The sequence below is a fragment of the Muntiacus reevesi genome, chromosome 2, assembly GCF_963930625.1.
Source record: "Muntiacus reevesi chromosome 2, mMunRee1.1, whole genome shotgun sequence".
In the NCBI taxonomy this organism is placed as follows: domain Eukaryota; kingdom Metazoa; phylum Chordata; class Mammalia; order Artiodactyla; family Cervidae; genus Muntiacus; species Muntiacus reevesi.
In genome coordinates this window covers 79,114,637-79,135,042 of record NC_089250.1, presented here as the reverse complement: position 1 = coordinate 79,135,042, position 20,406 = coordinate 79,114,637, and the positions used below count along the sequence as shown (strand labels likewise).

At 48.9% G+C, this 20,406-nt stretch overlaps 1 protein-coding gene across 2 annotated transcripts; it reads left to right on the top strand.

The window, feature by feature from the left end:
* The first annotated feature begins 210 nt into the window (after positions 1 to 210).
* Positions 211 to 19,680, top strand: CYP24A1 (cytochrome P450 family 24 subfamily A member 1). 2 transcript variants are annotated; one of them, XM_065922218.1, is made up of 12 exons: positions 227 to 880; positions 1,097 to 1,287; positions 2,044 to 2,137; positions 5,006 to 5,102; positions 7,450 to 7,541; positions 8,517 to 8,628; positions 10,537 to 10,682; positions 14,737 to 14,903; positions 15,670 to 15,748; positions 16,228 to 16,425; positions 16,524 to 16,644; positions 18,258 to 19,680. In XM_065922218.1, exons 1-11 carry the CDS (start codon positions 623 to 625, stop codon positions 16,632 to 16,634), a joined length of 1,545 nt encoding a protein of 514 aa, XP_065778290.1. In that variant the 5' UTR covers positions 227 to 622; the 3' UTR covers positions 16,635 to 16,644; positions 18,258 to 19,680. The 2 variants fall into 2 exon arrangements, with proteins under 2 accessions (XP_065778291.1, XP_065778290.1); XM_065922219.1 differs by lacking the exons at positions 8,517 to 8,628; positions 10,537 to 10,682 and having other exon boundaries at positions 211 to 880.
* The last annotated feature ends 726 nt before the right edge of the window (positions 19,681 to 20,406 follow it).

Here is a 20,406-nt window from a genome sequence, read left to right as displayed (position 1 = left end):
TCTGCGGCGGTCCCGCCCGGAGAGCCGCGCACCGGTCACCCGAGGCCCGGGCGCCCTCGCTCACCTCGCTGACTGCATCCTCTTCCCACCCCCAGCCACCCCGCCCCGGGCCCCGCGCCGCTCCCGGCCCGGCCAGCCGCAACCCGGTCCGCCCCACCGAGCGCGCTCATTGGCCAGCCGGGGCGGCCGGCCTCCATAAATACACGGTCCCCGGGGATGGAGCGGGACCGGGGGAAAGCGCAGCGCCAGCAGCATCTCTTCCATCTTCCTGGACACCTCCATTTCGGCTCCAGAGCTGGAAGTAAGACAAAACCAACAGGCGAACTCACGTCCGTCTCCCTTCTTGCAAGAGACAGCCAGCTCCCCACGGCGCTCCTCCAGCCCCGGAGGCCAGCGCTCGGGGGGCATCCGCTCCCTGAAACTGCAGCGCGGTGCCGCGTGGAGCATCCTCGCCCCGGGTCCTGACGGCTCCCTGTCCCCCTTCTGCCCTTCTCGCCGCACCTGCGGCTCCGCCTTGCCCCTCTTTCTCAGTATATCAAGCCTCTGCAGCTCCCGGCGCCTCTTTAACAACCTCGTCCTGCCGAGTGTCCACCTTCCCAGGTGCCCGGTGTCCCCCGCAGCCATGAGCTCACCCATTAGCAACAGCCGCTGCCTTGCCGCCTTCCTGCAGCAGCTTCGCAGCCTGGGGCAGTCACCCAGACCCGTGACATCGACGGCGTGCTCGCCCCGTCGGCCGAGGGAGGTGCCCCTCTGCCCTGTGATGGAACCGGGCGAGGCGCAGGACGCGGCCACCCTGCCCGGTCCCACCAAGTGGCCACTGCTGGGCAGCCTGCTGGAGCTCCTCTGGAAAGGAGGCCTCAAGAAACAGCACGACACGCTGGTAAGCGCCCCGTCGCGCCACCGGCTCACCGGTGCCCTCCCTCCTCCCCGCCTCGCTCTCCAAACCCTCTCCGAGGCGCGCGGCGCGGTGCGCGCGGCTGTCCCGGCGGCGGCGGTCCGCGGTCCCGGAGAGGAGGGAGGCGGGAGGAGGTTCGGGAAGCGCTCCAGGGGCTGCCCGGGATGCGCGCTGACTTCGCGCCCCGCCCGGCGCCTGCAGGTGGAGTACCACAAGAAGTACGGCAGGATTTTCCGCATGAAGTTGGGGTCCTTCGACTCGGTGCACCTGGGTTCCCCGTGCCTGCTGGAAGCGCTGTATCGCAGCGAGAGCGCGCACCCCCAGAGGCTGGAGATCAAACCTTGGAAGGCCTATCGCGACTATCGCGAGGAGGGCTACGGGCTGCTGATCCTGTAAGTCCACGAGGCAGGATGCGGGCTGGCGGCTGGAAGTGGGGAGGGCGCGGGATTTAGGGTTCCCTGGGGCTGGACCCGCCTGATGGAGCGAGAGCACGGAAGCCCCTACCTGCTGCGGTCGCGGGCTCTGGCGTGGACTCGAACGGGTTGACGGGCCGCCGTGCTGCGCGCGGGACGCTCGCCAGCCCTTTCCCTCCAAGAAGCGCCAGAAAGTTATGAAGACTGTGATGTCCGGACCCCTGGGCAGGATGAGACTGTCCAGCCGGCCAGGCAATCATGTTACACAAACAAAATTACCCCTTGAAATTCCTGACCCTCTCTTGGTAGCCCAAAGCCAGAAGTTGGTTTGTAAATTTGAGGCGTTTTGTGCATGTGCCTTTCAATTCAATTCAGTGGGTTGAAAGAAGACAGAATTTTCCCTCCCACAGTTCTGCGTTGCTGGTGAGGTGAGTGCCCACTCTTACTGATGGGAACCGAGGCCACTGGCCTTCCAGTTTAAGCCCAGCAAGGGCACCCCAGAAGCCCTGACTTCATTTTTCTGGCACAATCTTTGGCTCAGAGGAAAGGAGCTTATTCATCGTATTGTCAGACCAGCCCCCAATATGCCAATGCTAATATCCTCTGGCTATTTCTTGGCACGATTCTGTGTTCATTTGATTATATAGTTAATGCACTTACAGAGCTGGAGGGATCTCCACTTCTTCATCCTTTTCCTTTCAATTTGCTCTAAATGTAATTCTGCTTCTCTCCCAGGGAAGGAGAAGACTGGCAGAGGGTCAGGAGTGCCTTTCAAAAGAAACTAATGAAACCAGTGGAAATTATGAAGCTGGACAACAAAATCAATGAGGTTTGCAGACTGGGGTTCACTTTCCTGGTTTTCCTGGGGATGGGGGTTGTTAGTGGAGCTTCAAGCCACAGCCGCAAAGTGCAGAGGAAAAAGCAGACAATCTGGATGAATCAGGACTCCTCTTTCGTCCTCATTCCTCATCACTTCCTCCACCTCCAGAACTTCAATTTTTCTCGCCTGTCTTTTAAAGTAGTGTCTCGGTGGCGGAGCAGTTAGGAGCATTGACTTCGACACTCTACAGTCTTGGATTTGAGAGTCAGTCCTGCACCCCCACCCCAGCTATGCAACCTAACTGCACCATTTAACTTCCTCAGTCTCCCAGTCTATGAACTGGGAGTTCACAGTTCCCACCCCATAAATTTCTGTGCACGTGTGCTAAATCACTTCAGTCATGTCCAACTCTGTATGACCTATGGCCTGCGGCCTGCCAGGAGCCTCTGTCCATGGGGTTTTCTGGCAGGAGTACTGGAGTGCGTTGCCGTAGCCTCGTCCAGGGGATTCTCCTGATCCGGGGATTAAATCTGTGTCTCTTAGGTTTCCTGCATTGGCAGTCTCTTGCATTTACCGCTAGCATCACCTGGGAAACCCCCATAACTTTCTGTGAGAATTAAATGAGATGATGCTATAAAATTCCTAGGTAGTGACATTTGAGCTGGGTTTTGCAGAATGAGTAAGAGTCTGCAAGCCAGAAAAGGTGGAGAAGGGCATTCAGGCAGATAGAATAGCCTGCTGGCCATATGGAGGCATGAGATGGTATGTTCAGAGAATAGTACATTTAGGGCAACTGAAGTGAAGCTTTCTCTGAAGTGATGCTGGGCAGAGGGCAGGTCTTAACAATATTTTTGTGCCATGCTAAGGTATTTAGGCATTATCTTTTAGCCAACAGAGGGCCAAAGGGGGAAGGATTTAAGCAGATAGAGAACTCTTTTTACTCCTGTCCACTCTGGGTATTTATTTAAAACTGAACCCACACAGGATCATGTAGGTGAAAGATGACAAATTTAAACGCTTCCAGGAACCAAGTGATTAATATAAATGTGTAAGGCAGGCCTGGTAGGGATTTTAGCAAATGGAATAGTACACGCCCTTTCTAGAGGGGACAGCTGCCCCAGCTCTGGCAAATGCCTGCCACATGGAAATGTAGACCCAGTGTCACCAGATTCATTCATTATTATTCTTTGATGACTCACTCAAGTGAGGTGAAAGTTGCTCAGTCATGTCCAACTCTTTGCTATCCCATGGACTATACAGTCCATGGAATTCTCCAGGCCAGGATACTGGAGTAGGTAGCCTTTCCCTTCGCCAGGAGTTCTTCCCAACCCAGGGATCGAACCCAGATCTCCCGCATTGCAGGCGGATTCTTAACCAGCTGAGCCACCAGGGAAGCCCCTTTGATGACTAGTGGAAATTAATATGTTCACATGAAATCTCTGGATTTTTTGATGGGAGCAAATTCAAAGTACTTTTTAATGTGCTGTGTGGGATACCACAACATGCCTATTAGTTTCATCTGTGGGTTTTCTAGTCACTTGTACCCTATTTCAGGGTTTCCCCGATGGCTCAGTGATAAATCCACCTGCCAATACAGAAAGTGTGGATGCAATCCCTGGGTTGGGAAGATGCCTGCAGCAGGAAATAGCAACCCACTGCAATATTGTTTACTGTCTGAGCCACCAGGGAAACCCCGTAGCCCACTCCAGTACTCTTGCCTGGAAAATCCCATGGACGGAGGAGCTTGGTAGGCTGCAGTCCATGGGGTGGCTAAGAGTCGGGCACGACTGAGCGACTTCACTTTCACTTTTCACTTTCATGCATTGGAGGAGGAAATGGCAACCCACTCCAGTGTTCTTGCCTGGAGAATCCCAGGGACGGGGGAGCCCGGTGGGCTGCCATCTATGGGGTCGCACAGAGTCGGACACGACTGAAGCGACTTAGCAGCAGCAGCAGCAATATTCTTCACAGTCTGAGCCACCAGGGAAACCCCGTAACCCACTCCAGTACTCTTACCTGGAAATCCCATGGACAGAGGAGTCTGGCAGCCTACAGTCTGTGGGGTCTCAAGAGTCAGACAAAAGTTAGTGACTGACCAACGACAACAGCTTACCCTATTCCAGACCCCAGCGTGGCCACTCGTACGTGTCCAGGGGAGAGCGCCTCAGTCACTCTCCAAGCCTCAGTCTTCTCCTCTGTTACCTAGGAGATGGGAGTCATGAGAGTGCTTTCTACATCATGACGCTGTTTGAGGATCCGCTAAGACAGTACCCTTTGGGCAGTGCTTGGGTCCATACAAGCCTCGTTAAACGCAAAGCATTAGTCATCTGAAATCCCGATTGTGGAAACTGGCACTTAGGAACCTTCCACGACTTGCCCAAGGTGACAGAGCTGTTTAGTGATGGCCCTGCATCCAGAATTTGCGGATCTCCTGGCTCCAAGCTTAAAGTGCTTAATACAACACCAACCAGTGAGGAGACGTTTGTGTGCCCAGCTCTGGAAGTGGGAAACCTCAGGGCAGCCAGAGTCTTTGACATGCTGCGCCCACAGAGACACTTGGCCAGTTATTTCCTCCTTCGCGGTTTATTTTCCATTCTGATTAGAAGAAATGTTTTCCTTTTCTTAAATTTAGATCAAAAACTGAAACTTAAGCTCCAGGAAGGCTTCAGGGAAAGCTCAAGAAATAACCCCGTACCAGGGTGTCGGGGCAGGACGTGAACACTCAAGGAGAGTATATAATTAGTGATGATTCAGAATGAATAACATTATGGGCAGTGAATACACAAGGTCGCACAACCCGGAGCTAGCTTACTGACCTGAAACTTGTGTTTCCCTTCAGTCACTGAGATGTGTCTTTGCTGATTTCTTTCTTTTAAGGTCTTGGCTGATTTTGTGGGTAGAATAGATGAGCTCTGTGACGAGAGAGGCCGCATTGAAGACTTATACACGGAGCTGAACAAATGGTCTTTTGAAAGTAAGTTGTCTTCAGATCTTGCCCGTTTGATTTTGCAAGTGACTTTGAGGACAAAGGTGGCTCTGCTGACCACCCTTCTGTAACCACACCCCGTTGCCGACTAGGAAAGGCCGTAGCAGCCCTCTAGCTTTCAGGCCCTTCACGGTGCTATGCCCTCTGGATGGTTTATGGGGACGTTCAACAAACACTTAGTCAATACCTGCTAATGTGCCAGGCACCGTCCTGGGGATGTGGCAGTGAACGTGGAACTCAGATTTTAAAAGAGGTGACAACCAACCCGTACACATACTTTAATGTATCCTCTGCCAATGAATAAGGGTGTCAGACAGAATGCGGCTTCCTGGCCAGGCAGGTCTGCTTGGTAAGGAGACGTTTGAGGCGAGGCCTGAAGGAGGATGAGGAGCACGTCACCAGCGTGTCTGTGGGGAGACTGTTCCGACCGCGGAGACAGGAGGTGCAAAGGCCCTGGGGTGGAAGCATGAGCGGTGGCTCTGAGGAACTCCTGAGGATGCTGGCTGGAGTGGATTACGGTAGGCGGGGGGTAGGGAGAGGAGCTGAGAGAGATTAAGCCCGAAAGCCCCCCAAAGAACTTCTACTTTAGGACTTCCCTGGTGGTCCAGTGGCTAGGACCCCGCGCTCCCAACGCAGGGGACCCGGGCTCGGCCCTGGTCAGGGACTGGAGCCCACATGCTGAGACTGAAGGGAAGAAAAGGTGATACGTGGCGACTAGGACCCGGGGGAGCCAAAGAAACAAAATACGTTTTAAAAAAAGAACTGCTTCGAGTCAGAGGTGGAGCCATGGATCATTCTGAACAGAAGGGAGCTGGGTCACTGGCTTTGAGGACCACGCTGGGAATAAAAGCAAAGCCCTCCCTTGATGCGCTTGCCTCCTGGGGGGGACACGGCGGGGGAACAGGCACCTTCAGAGGAACGGGGAGCACCTGACTGAAGGGGCTCAGGGCTGGCGGAGGGTCCCAGAGGCTGTCCGCAGCTGAGTGTGGTCAGGGCTGCTGCACGGAAGTGGGGCTGTCTCAGCCAAGGCCGGGGATGAGCAGGAATGCCCCAGGTGAACTCGAAGGAGGGGAGGGTAATCCAGGTGGCAGGAGAAAGGAGGAGAAAGAAGGAGTTCTGAGTGACCGAAGCATGTCCTGCAAGGGACGCGGACGGCACCGCAGAGGGTGGGAGGAGGGCAGAGGCCCGCTCACAGCTGTCTGTGTAAACCGGGAAGGGGCTGCGGTTTTGAGCCCAGAGTCCCTGGGAGAGATCGTAGAGCACTTTCAGCAGGAAGGTGCCACGGTCCCACTTGCTGGAAGGAAGCCTCACCCTTGGCTGCCAGTGTGAGTGACTGGAGAGGATCCCTCTTTCAGAGGCTTTTGTCCTGACCTGTCTCCCTGATCAGATCGACCTCACCTTAAAATCACGGGCAGTCATCTTAGCACACAAGAAAACTCCATGCCAATAAGAAATCCACAGGAGGTGTTCAGGGAAAGAGAAGTCAGGAGAGGGGATGATTACAGAGGAGAGAAGCTTATGTTTTGGAAATTGTCTGCTGGAAATACTGAAATTAAGGAGTATCGGATGCACTTCTTTGCAAGTCAAGGAAAACCTGACCATGCTGGTTTACAAATCATTGTCCAGCGTTACGAGAAACCCTGAGGAGGCCAGTCCACGGCCGGCACTCAGCGGCGTCACTAGGGCCCAAGTCTGTTCCGTCTTCCTTCTCATTCATTCGGAACGGGTTGCAAAACGGCTCCCGCCTCTCCTGGTCTCACCTCTGCATTCTGGGCGAAGGCAGGAAGGAAAGAGGGAAGAGCTAAGCTGGCTGCACCCGTCCCCCTCTGTCAGGAAAGCAGAGGTGCCTCTGGGAGGCCCAGTGGCTGCCTCGGGAAGCCTGGGAAGTCGGGGAGCAGGATTGTCTGAGGTCAATGCGCTTACTGCCTGAGGATGCATACACTGACAAGCGAAGTAAACCAGGGTTCTCTTAGGGAAGAAACAGGGAAGAATAACCATGGGGCAGTCCGTAGCAGCGTCTGCTGCATATGGTGTCGAGGGTAAAGTGAGAAAGGCAAGGCATTACAGGAGAGGTTCACTCAGGTATAAAAATGGTTGCGTCTTCACAGTGTTTTTTCTGATCAGGAGGTTCTGCAGAGGACAAGTTTTTGGACCTGGAGATAATTTCTAGAAAGAGAAGAGAGTGATCAAGCCCCTTGGCCTGCGACTCTTTGCTTCTCTGTTCTTCGAAAAGACCTCACTTTTATGGGAGACAGGCTGAGCCTTTGGTAGCCTCTAATCATAGACTCCAGTGTCTCTGTGAGGGGGTAACAGTGTTGATTACTTTAAATAACAGGCATCTGCCTTGTGCTGTATGAGAAGAGATTCGGGCTCCTTCAGGAGAACGCAGGAGAGGAAGCTTTGAACTTCATCACGGCCATCAAAACAGTACGTGTCCCCTGGGGAGAGCAGTTTCCTCATCAATTGTTTACAGAGCCCAACAAGCGTGCATCCCAGTGTTTCCCACATATATTTTATTATAGTAGTTAAGTGTTCATCTTAGGGTGTGTTGTGTATATTCATGACTGTATGTGCATATATTGTTGTCGTTGAGTTGCTAAGTCGTGTCTGACTCTTTTGCGACCCCATGGACTGTAGCCCACCAGGCTCCTCTGTCCATGGGATTCTCCAGGCAAGAATACTGGAGCGGGTTGCCATTTCCTTCTCCAGGGGATCTTCCCCACCCAGGGATCGAACCCCTGTCCCCTGCAGTGGAGGCAGATTCTTTACCGCTGAGCCACCTAGGAAGCACGCGTGCATATATGCACATGTGATAAAGAAGCATGTTAAATCATTGGCAGGCAAAGTGAAAGCAGAAGTTTCAATTAAAGGTCAGTTGATGAAAATAGTGTCTTAAAGAATCTGAAAATTTTCAGATTAAAAATTTTTGCATTGTTTAGGTTGTGTATGGAGGTGGTAGAGACTGTGAAACCGGTTTCAAGAATGACTAAAGTTTGGAAATTATGGGAAATGGAAGTGGATATGACATCTATAGTTTTCTTTTTTCACGTGTAGGTCATAAGATCAATTTTTTTCTACTCGCTATGTGGTTTGTGGGATCTTAGTTCCCTGCCCAGGGACCGAACCTGGGCCGCCACACTGTAAGCTCAAAGTGCAGACCACTCGACCACTAGGGAATTCCCGCAAGATCAAATTTTTTGTGAACCACATCCAGTGGGAAAGCACCCCAAAGCCGATTTCCACGAGTCTTTAGCAGGTGGGGACTGGTGCCGGGAGCCCGGGGGCACCCCTGGGAGTGCAGCCTTCGGGGAGCAGAGGCTTGCTTAGGACACGTCGCTCGTGGACTGCAGGTTGTCTGAGAGATAGAGAGCAGGGGGCTGAAAGGCACTTGTGTCCCCACAGATGATGAGCATGTTTGGAAAGATGATGGTCACCCCAGTCGAGCTGCACAGGAGCCTCAACACCAGGGTCTGGCAGGCGCACACGCAGGCCTGGGACACCATCTTCAGATCAGGTAAGGCGGCCTCGGGGGCCCAGCCGCCCTGGCTCCGGAGATGCTGCCGGGGGTCTGGGTGATCGTCCTGGTCTCAGTGCCCCACCCATGGCTGGAGCCGCTCCTGGTGGTTCTTTCCAACTTTGCAAACGCTTGACTCTGGGGATTGCCTTGGTGCAGATACATTCTAAGAGAAAGGCGGGAGGTAGTTTTCTGTAGTCTTTTTTGAGAAATAGGAGTGATTAAAAGCAAGAGCTTCGGAGTCAAAGATTTTTGAGCTCAAGTTCCAGCTCTGTCATTGGGCATAGTGGCTTTGCCAAATACACTCTTTTTCTTTAAAAAAAATATTTTTAATATTTATTGATTTTTATATATTTATTTGGATGCACTGGGTCTTAGTTGCGACATGTGGCATCTAGTTCCCTGATCAGGGATGGAACCCAAGCCCGCTGCATTGGGAGCCTGGAGTCTTAGCCACTGGACCACCAGGAAGTCCTCACTCTTTTTCATTCTCAGTTATCTTGTCTTTAAAATGGGCTAATAATAATAGTAGCATTAATAGTATCTACAGTTAGTAGTATGGGTCTCAGTGCAACTGTTTTTAAGTCTAATAAGGATGATGTGAAAGCTAGCATAGCACAATGTCTCAATGGATCAGAGCTACTTCTGGTATGGTGTGGAGGGAATATTTGGTGCTAAGAATGACTGTAGGATCACACACACACACACGCACATTCACACACACATACACAGATACACACATACACACATGCACATTCACACACACATACACATGCACATTCACACACACATACACAGATACACAGATACACACGCACATTCACACACACATACACAGATACACACATACACACATGCACACGCACATTCACACACACACAGATACATACACACACATTCACACACATATACACAGACACACACATACACACATGCACACATATACACACACACATTCACCCACATACATGCACACATGCATTCACACACACATACATATACACATACACACATATTCACACAAACACATTCACACAGACATATACACACATTCACACATGTACACACACACATACACACACATTCATTTAATTCTCACAAAAATCCTATAAGATAGGTCCTCTTATCAGACCCTCTTATCAGAAATCAGACACAAGGAAATTAATACCTTTATCAAGACTGCCTACCAGGTGATGCCAAAGACAGGATTTGAAGTCAGACAGAAGGACTCTGGAAGCTTCAGCTCTAACTGCTGTGCCATTTACTAATACTAACATTTTTGCCGTCATCACTGTGATTATTATTGTGATGGTGGCTTCCATAGTGGGTCGAAGGGAAGGAGATGTACGTCTAGAATGCACTTTGCGAACAGCAGAGATGTCCGCCGTCACTGCCGACAGACGTGGGCTCTGCCCTGGGCCTGAGTGTGTGCGGCTGTTTGCTACCAGGGGAGGGGGTTCTCCTCTCTGCTTTGGGAGCCAGGGCCCGCTGCCTCTGTCAGTGACTGTGAGTCCCGGTTCTGATTCTGAGAACGGACCCACATCCCACCCCTGTCTCACGATGACCTCTCCTGAACTCTCGGCGCTCCCTACTCGAAACACGACCACAGACCCAGCGTCGGCACCACAGGGAGGCCTGTTGGAAACCAGACTTCCAGGCCCACCCTGGACCCCTGAATCAGAGTCTGCATTTTAAGAGGATTCCCAGGGGACCCTTGTGCTCACGTAGGCATTGGTCAGTCCTTGGTGGCTTAGCAACAAAGCAGTACTAGCTTACCTAATGAATGGTCAGATTGCCCGCAAAGAGCCTTTGGACGTTGCAGGGAGAGTTGGATCCTGGGTTCTGCTTTGTTCTTTTCCTCGTCCTGACTTTCAACTGATTTCCTCTCCCCTTTCCTCTCCTCCAAAGTCAAAGCTTGTGTGGACAACCGGTTAGAGAAATACTCTGAGCAGCCCAGCATGGATTTGCTTTGTGACATTTATCACCACAATCAGCTTTCAAAGAAAGAGCTGTACGCAGCCGTGACGGAGCTCCAGCTGGCTGCGGTGGAGACGGTAAGGGTGGGCCTGGCTTGGGTTTACTGAATCAGTGGGCTGTAAAATCTTTTTCACGACAAATTGTACATGGTCATTCAATTCACCCATTCCATAAGGATGCTTTAAAAGCTTAGCAGAAATAAAAAGTTTACTCGAATGTGTGGGAGACCCCGTGCACAGCCTGTGTGCATAAGCATGTGAGAGAAAAATTCATGTGCTTTAGAAACAGAAAGGGCTTCCCAGGTGGCGCTAGTGACAATGCAGGAGATGTAAGTCGTGGGTTCGATCCCCGGGTCGGGAAGATCCCCTGGAGGAGGGCACGGCAGCCCACTCCAGTATTCTTGCCTGGAGAGTCCCATGGACAGAGGGGCCTGGAGGGCTACAGTCCATGGGGTCGCAAAGAGTCAGACACAAGGGAAGCAACTTATCACACATGCAGGGAGAAAAATCCAGAGCAGAATATCAGCGTCATGACAAATATGAAAGCTACTATAGGAATTTAGAAGCAGCAAAATTCTACACTGTAGCAAGGTGGATGATCTAGGTTTTTAAAAACTGGGTATATTTTAGGTAGTTTTGCCTCTTACCAAAGTGCCTCACTGTGGTTGATATTTAGTCTAAAAATGCTGAAATGGTCTCTGATAGTCCGATATTTCTTTTCCACTTAAAATTGTCAACAGAGGGAGCTTGAGAAAACTTGATCTCAATTTCAATGAAGCAGCTAATTTTATTTTATTTACTTATTAGTTTTTTAAAATACTCGTGTATTTTATTGTTGGCTGTGCTGGACCTTCGATGCTGTGCGTGGCTTAGCTCTGGCTGGACCGGGCGCTCCTCACCGCGGTGGTGTCCCTAGTGGGGAGCGCCGGCGCTCGTGCGTGGGGCCCGGTGGTTGTAGCAGACGGGCGTAGCTGCTCCTCAGCACGTGGAATCTGCCCAGACCAGCAGTCAAACCCGTGTCTCCCGCACTAGCAGATAGATTCTTAACCACTGGACCACTGGGGAATTCTGAAACAGCTAATTTTAAAAGCCAAAATTCTGTCCTTGCTATGGTTGGTATTCTTAGTAGGTACACAGTACAGCCAAGCTCCAAACACAGATACTGACGGTGTTCAGGTCAGTTTCAATATCTTTGATTCATTTTCTAAGCCATCTTTGGAGGGATAATATTAATATTCCTCAATGGCCCAGCACCTCTCACACAACTGTCATCTCTGAGAAAAATGTATACCAGGTCATTTCTGTTCCATCTTCCATGGTGTCTCTGATCTGAACAAAAAGTAGGATTTTCTACATCAGGGAATAGCAACATTCTCATTTCTCCGCATGCTCTAGAAGACTGTGAAAAGTGGGAACTTCAGCTCATTTTCCCATTAGCTCTCTTACCCTGAGAGGCTCCTGAAAGTGATAACAGTGAAGCTTCCCCCTTATTCTTTTTTTCCATCTGGAATGTGAGTTCCATAGCAGCCATGACTTTGGTTTTTCCCCTGCTGTATTCCTAGGATGTGGAATAGAAGTTGGCACATAGTAGGTGCTCAGTAAATACTTGTTCAATAAATGAAAGCATTTAGGAACTATTGAGCATCTGCTATGTGTCGGGCACTGTTCCCGGTACCTAAGAGACCACAAAGAACCAGCTCCCCTCCGGGAACTTCAAAGCTGTGGGGAACCGACAACAGACATGTAAATGACCAGTGAGATAGCATCACTTCAGATAGTGGTCCAGACCCTGGAGGAAGCCATCAGGGTGACGTCATTGAGAGGCAGGGGAGGTGGTCCCTCTCTGAGGATGGCATAGTGGAGCTGACGCTGGAATAATGAGGAAACAACCAAGGGAAGATCTGGCGGAGGAACACGCCAAGTGGAGTAAACAGCACATGCGCAGGGCCTGGGGCAGAAAGAGGGAGGCCTGAAGAACTAGCGCATGGAGTCAGAGATGACTTAGGAGAAGGCCATGGGCTCTGTCAGCCAGGAGCCTTAGTAAGATGGGACGTCCCTGGTGGCTCAGATGGTAAAGAATCTGCCTACAATGCGAGAGACCCAGGTTCAATCCCTGGGTAGGGGAGATCCCCTGGAGGAGGAAATGGCAACCCACTCCAGTGCTCTTGCCCGGAGAATCCCACGGACAAAGTAGCCTGGCGGGCCACAGTCCCTGGGGTAGCAAAGAGTCAGACGCCACTTAGCAACTAATACTTCTCACTTAGTAAGATGTTTGGGTTATACTCCTGTGATGAAAAGCTCCTGGAGCATTTTAAACAGGGGAGTAACTTGATCAAATTGAGGTTTGGTAAAGTGGTCTTCCCTGGTCACTCAGTGGTAAAGAACTCACCTGCCAATCCAGAAGATGCAGGTTCAATCCCTGGGGCGGGAAGATCCCCTGGAGGAGGAAATGGCAACCCACTCCAGGACTCTTGCCTGGAGAATCCCATGGACAGAGGAGCCTGGTGGGCTACAGTCCCTGGGGTCACAGAGAGTCAGACAGGACTGAGCAAAACGACATGAGTGGGCTCTGGCTGGTGGATGGAGAGGGGACCCCACCGAGAGAGAGCGGAAGGGGGAAGGCCAGCGAGGAGACGGGTCCCCTCCGAGGAGGTCAGGCCGGGACACTGTGCGCCCCTGAGGTTTCTGAGGCCGCTTGCCCTGCGTCCAGCCCCTGCAGCTAGCCCCACAGGCCAGGGCTGTCCTTCAGGGCTCTGGTGAAAGCTGCAGTTATCCGCCTTTTGGGAACTCTGCTCGGTGCTTGCGGTAAGGGACCCGCTGATACGGGCCAATCTGTCTCTTTTTTCGGCCTGGCTATTCTGAACGTCGCATTTGGAAAATCAGAGAAATCTGAAAGTGTATCTAATTTGGTGGCTACGCCCTCTTCCTGTTTTGAAAATCGGCCTCTTATAATAATGACATCCACAGTTTATTTGTAGCCAAGGCTGCCAGTCCTCTGACATGAAGAAGGCTTCTTGGAGGCATCTTCTTCCAAAAATAATAAATACCATCGGCTCCAAGTTGTCCTGCACTTTGCTCATTTGTGTGAGTGACACATAGCACTTAGCTAAAGCGTCTTTGTGTCTGCTGAGAGAGGACACAATGACCATTTTTATGGGGATATTTGGCTTAAATTAGCCAAGAATAGGCCTAAAAACAAATATATAAGACTACCAGTGGTGAGTATTATGAAGCTAAAAGCTGCACTGGCTCTTTCTGCCAGTATTTTTTCTCTTCTCCTTGCCTTTGGAAAGAAAATAAAGGATGCCACTTAAAAGGCCATGAATGTCTTTGTCAGAATTGTGGCTGCTTCCTTGAAATACTCAACTTGATGCTAGAATTTCTTATTTTGGTGTTGGCTGCCTTCTACCAGGGCTCTTTGCTTGAGGCTGAAACTCTGAGTATAGATAATGCCTTTTTATTTTATGGGAGCTTTTGAGGGTATGGCAAAAAAAAGGGGGGGCTTTCTTTTAAATTCCAGAAATGCAGTTTCTTGTGCATTTGCAGTGAAACATTTTTTAAAAACCCATTTTTATTAGTAACACTCGTAGGATCTCCGTCTGTCTCTCCCCACTCAATTTTCATATTATTTTTTAGATTAAACTATTAGCAAATTTTATTTTGAGATATTGTAGATTCACTTGCAGTTCTAAGCAACACTAGAGAGGATTCCTTCATCCTTCATCCAGCTCCCCCAGTGGTAACATCTTATGTAAGATAAACTTACAACAACCTGAAGGTTGATATTTTACAATCACCCGTCTGACTTCTCATCTCCTGGGTGTACATGTCCTCATCTGTGTTCCATTTTTATACCGAGCTATATTTTGTGTCTTAATGCAGCTGTCAATTCAAAGAATTCTACTCTGATTCCCTCAGGAAATAAGCTATTATTCATGGGTGTGTTTTATAAACTGAATCTGACTTTTCATATATGGTATTTGTTTGAGACACAACCAAGAAGGATGTGTGAAAAAGCATCCCTCATATGTTTTCATGACAAGGTGCTAGGCACCGCCTTTGGTTCAGCTGATACAAGTTTTAAGCCAGTTTATTTACAGAAAACTCAAGTTTATGTCCATTTGGCTTTCAGACGGCAAACAGCTTAATGTGGCTTCTCTACAACTTATCCCGTAATCCCCACGTGCAGCAAAAGCTTCTTAAGGAAATTCAGAGTGTGTTGCCTGAGAAGCAGTTGCCACGGGCAGAGAATTTGAGGAACATGCCATATTTAAAAGCCTGTCTGAAAGAGTCTATGAGGTAAGAAACGTGCCTAAGCTGATATGAATATCAGAGGGCTGTTCTCACCAACACGTAGTAAGGGACCCCCCTCCCGTAGCTGATTCATAAGCATTTAGCAAGCTACAAAAAAAAAAAAACAACTCCAGGACCATACTCCTTTCCTATGACTCATTCCTTAAATCATTTGGGCAAATTCTATTAAATCTTGGAAACCCAGAGTCTGCCCCCTTTAAATCAGTAATAATAATACTTGAATGGATACTATAAGCAATAATTAAGATTAGGGGCACAAATGAAGAAGCGAGATGAAAACTCAGCGAGGAACCGAATTATTATACAACAAGACATACAGACATGCTGGTTTCTGAGCCTCTGTATAAAATGGTCTTTGAAGATTCTTTTTCTGGAAAACAAAACTCATAACATCTTAGGATTAGAAGGAAATATCTTTAACTTTACGAAGGGTAGATAGAAGTAACCCGGGACAGACAGCAAGCTTGCAGGTGAGGCGTGTAAACACACACATTTGAAGTCTAGAGTGAAACGGGAAAATCACTGTTAACAGCTATGAAGTAAGCTTACACTTGGGGGTTTAACCGACACAATAAGGAATAAAAGGAAGGGGTAAATATTGGGAAGACAGAGAACTTCTCTGTAAAGGGTTGGAAGCATGTCCCCCTTATGAGAACTTAGGCAGTGATTGTTTATTTAGCCAGACTCTGAACTCCCTTGAGCTAAGACTTGGTCTGTGCCCACCTTGACATCTCTGATTTTGTATTTTCAGGCTTAACCCGAGTGTCCCCTTTACAACTCGGACTCTTGACAAGGCAATGGTTCTGGGGGAATACGCTTTACCCAAAGGAGTAAGTAAAATGTGTACAATCTGTACCTTACAGAGCTTTGAGAGAAACCCTCTTCAAATATCCAGCAGATCTCCTGAAACATTTCTTCTGGGAGAGCATTGATTTTGGAAAAATGTAGACTGCAGTATACAGTTGATGTGTTATGTAGTCTAGTATTAGGAATAAGGGTTATGAAGACAGAGACCTGGATGCAAGTAGAGCCTTGAGTGAGTTACATAACTTGTCTGAGCCTCAGCTTTCTCATCTGTAAAATGGGAATACTAATAGAACTTACCACACGGGTTGTTGTGAAAATGAGATGCAAAATTTTAAGGTTCTTGAAGCATTTATCGCCTGGCGCTTTTCACGAACTCACTATATGCTGGCATCACTCATTGTTGTTACGTATTTGTGGGTTACTTTCACATCTGTAAGGTGATGGCATTTGTAAATTTTGCTATTCAAATGTTTAAGTGCTTGATGTTTCTGTGTGATTTTAGACTGTGTTGGTTCTAAATACCCATGTGTTGGGATCCAATGAAGAAAACTTTGAGGAATCAAGTCAGTTTAGGCCTGAACGGTGGCTTCAGGACAAGAAAAAGATCAACCCTTTTGCCCATCTTCCATTTGGCGTTGGGAAAAGAATGTGCGTTGGTCGCCGCTTAGCTGAACTCCAGCTCCACCTGGCGCTCTGCTGGGTAAGACCCTGGCAGCGTTTCCGAGGCTGGGCGATGGGCTGCTCCTCAAGGCGGGGGCGGAGGGGCTAACTCCCCTTTCCTGTGCTCCTGTGTTTCAGATCGTCCGCAAATACGCCATCGTGGCCACAGACCTCGAGCCTGTGGAGATGCTCCACTTGGGCATTCTGGTGCCCAGCCGGCAGCTCCCCATCGCTTTCTGCCAGCGATAACAAGCCTCAGGTGGGCATCTGGGGCTCAGGGTGGCCAAGGGGTGAGCCGAGCTGGGGAGTCAGCCAGATGTGGGCTGGAGTCCTTGCTTGCCGGAGGTTCACCCGGTGACCTGAACAGTTACTTAACCTTTCTGCCTGAATTATTTTTTTCATTTGTTACATGGGGACCAAAATAGTATCCATCCAGAAAGTTGATATGAGTACAAAACACATAACCAGAGCCTAGCATCAAATGAGCGCTCCAGAACGCAAGCCGCTTGTCGTGGGGTTTGCCTGTGAATATCAGGGCGTGGGACTTCCCAGGTGGCACTCGTGGTGAAGAGCCCACCTGCCTGCAGGAGACGTAAGGGACACAAGTCCGATCCCTGGGTGGGGACGACCCCCCGGAGGAGGGCACGGCAGCCCACTCCAGGGTTCTGGCCTGGAGAGTCCCACGGCCAGAGGGGCCTGGCGGGATGCAGTCCACGGGGTTGCAGAGTCGGACAGGACTGAAATGACTTAACATTCACACGTCGGGGTTGGAGACCAACTTTTTCGGTAAAGGACCGGTTGGCGATATTTTAGGCTTTGCAGGACACAGATGTCTTTCTCATACCCACTTAACTAGCCTTGGTACAGCCTTGGACAGTTGGTCACTGAGCAGGGTTGGCTGGTTGTGTTGGTTTTCTACTGCTGCCAGAAAATTACTAAAAGGAATTACTTACAAGTTACTAAAACTTGTGTTATGTAGCATTTATGATTTTATCCTTCTGTAGGCCAGAAATTCAACACAGCTCTTGCCAGCCTTATTCCAAAGTGATGATTTCCTTCATGAATTAGTGTTTTTTAGTCTACTTATTTCCCCCTAGTCCACAGTAAAGTGAATTTTTAACTATTAAAGGGATAAAAAGTTAACCTGAGAAATCTCCAATATCAGCTTATGTGGAAATACGACAGCTCTGACACAGCTTTATAGAATTAGATGTCAGTGGTGAAAACTCAACTCAACGGCATCACCTAGAACTTGCCTCGAGCTAGTTGCTGTTTGTTAAGAGCAAGTTGAGGCTGACTTGCGGATAGAGGATTATTTGGGAAACATGTGATTTCGGATGAATCTCTGAGTGAGGCCCCGTGAATGCCTCCCTTAGTGTCTGCTGCTGCTGCTGACAAGCGCTCAGTCACGTCTGGCTTTGCGACCCCATGGACTGAAGCCCACCAGGCTCTTCTGTCTGTGGGATTTTTCTAGGCAAGAGTACTGAAATGGGTTGCCATTTCCTCCTCTAGGGGATCTTCCCCACCCAGGGATTGAACCCGGGTCTCTGACGTCTCCTGCGTTGGCAGACAGGTTTGCTTTTTTTAAACCACTAGTGCCTCCTGGGCTGCCCCAGGTGCCTGATGCCTTTAGGCAGTTTGTCAGATTCTGAACACGGCAACAAGCAGAGCTGAGTCGCGTAGGACCACGGAGGAATTCTAGCTTCACTGTGAAGCTCCCAGTCTTCAGCTTGGACAGCATGCACGGTTACTCTGGTAAAACACAAGAGCCCAGGCCACTACTGGTGTTACCAATAGTTTATTTTTGCTAATCAGCCCTTTTGTTTAATTATACTGCTCTGATGTATAACTGGAGTATACTTTATATTTCAGATTTTTTTTTTTAACCAAGAGCAAAAGCAGCAATTTTGACCCTCCTGCAAGAAGGAAGTTTTGGGCTCCTCACGACTGGAAAGCAAAGGTGGAAAACCAGAGCATGAAATGACACGTAAAGAACATTTGGGCTCAGACGTTTACACTCCGTCTTCTGTACCGATGTCCCAGAAACTGCTGCCTGGGTCGCTGATGGCGCTAAGATCGCATCGGGCTCGGGGAAAGCAGACAGAGTGCTGGAAGACCCGGCCCTCCGCAGGGAACGCACGCCGCACACGCGTGACTCACGCGACGATGTCGGCACCTCCCTGGCGGCGCAGGCTTGCTCATCTTGCTGTTTCGTCTTGCATCTTCCGTGACACGACGGAGCAGCTGCGTGCCTCTCTGATAGTCAGGCGAAAGTCATTACATGTTTCTGGCCCTGCCGTGTCAGTCTCGCCGCTGGAATCCTCACTTCTCAAAGTTCACACTTCACAGTCAAGGATCTCCTATAGCCGGATTGTCGGCAGCTCAGGGTAATAGTGGCAATCCATTTATTGTAACTCTGCTTAATATAATGTTTGGGGAAATACTGCGTAATAATGGAAACAAAACTAATTGTTGGTTCATGTTATCTGGTCCCCATAAAACTGTTTTTTTTTTCTTATTTTGAAATAGAAACATTATTGAAAAATTAGAGAAAATCTCTATGCTAAGAACAAATTTAATGAAGTAAAAACTCCTGTTCAAGGATCTGTTAATGATTTACCATGCATCCTTGTGTTAAAGGATCATGAAATTATTTAATTATGACATTGCGTCTATGTAATCTATGATATTAAGGTGTGGATCAACAGTTTTTAAATTGTGTGTGTATTCTAATGACAATTTGCTTACATCATTTAAAAAATGTATATATATTATATTATTTTATTTAGGATCTGAAGTTTATTTAGGGCAATGTTCTAAAGTTTAGTTATAGCTTAAAAATATTCAGTGATGTCCCCTGCCTTAATTTTCCCAGCTGTAGAATGGGTCAATAGTAAAGTGTGCAGGCGTTATAGATTATGTAACTCGTGTTATGTGATTTGAACTCCTTGGGAAATTGTGATTTCATATATGGAAAATACATATAGATTTAAGCAATACTTATAAAACTTCCTTAAAAATTATGTTTACATACAGTTTATTTGCATGTTTTTACTACTACTTTTCCTAAAAACATACTATATATTTCGTACATTTGATAAATATTTCCCTTTTTAGGTTGTATCTTTAGACTATTTCAGAAGTATACATTTATATCTTCACATATGAATGAATATGTACATATCATTAAAATGGGTATAAGCTTCCTGTTGTGAAAGTTTTTAGAATTATAAATCCACGTGTTGTCAGATTTCATCTGTATATCTTCTTTGAATTCTCTGAAAGTAAGAATAAAATCTTTAAAATATGCGAGAGATGTTTTCTCCTTCATTGCATGTCTTAAAACCAAAGTTAAACATTCAAACTTTGTCTCACTAGAAAATTTTGTACAGTATAACATTACAATAATATAGCAGTTTTACCAAAAGATGCTCATTTGAATGGCAAAACAATTTTCGTATTTCTTGCTGCTTAAATATTTTTTCAAGTCTGTTTCCTTCTATCTGCTGCCTCCTTCGTGGTGGGCCGCTGCAGAAACCGCCAGCCTGCCTGCACGCTCCTCCCTTCCAGGCTGTTCGTGTCTGCTGGCCATGTGCTGGTCTTTCCAAAACCCAGGCCTGACTGTGTCCTGCCCCACTTCGGTGGCATTCCATCACTCTTCCATGAAGACCCGAGTCCTTAAGCTGGACTCCAGTGTCTTGTGAAGCACAGTCCACTGACCCGCAGGCCCCCGAGCCGCACAGGCCCTCCCGGCCTCGCCCCCGACTCAGGGACGCGGGCTTCGGCCAGGTCCTCCTGTTCTTCGCACGCTCTCTGCTGCCGGGGTTTGCACCTACTGTCCTTCCGCCTCCTTCCCCTCTGGCACACTCATCATCCAAGCCCAGCCCGAGCTTCCTGGAGGAAGTCTTCCTGGATGATTGATAACCCCAGGGCTACACTCACTGCTGTTTAGTCGCTCAGTCATGTCTGACTCTTGTGACCCTGTGTACTGTAGCCCGCCAGGCCCCTCTGTCCATGGGAT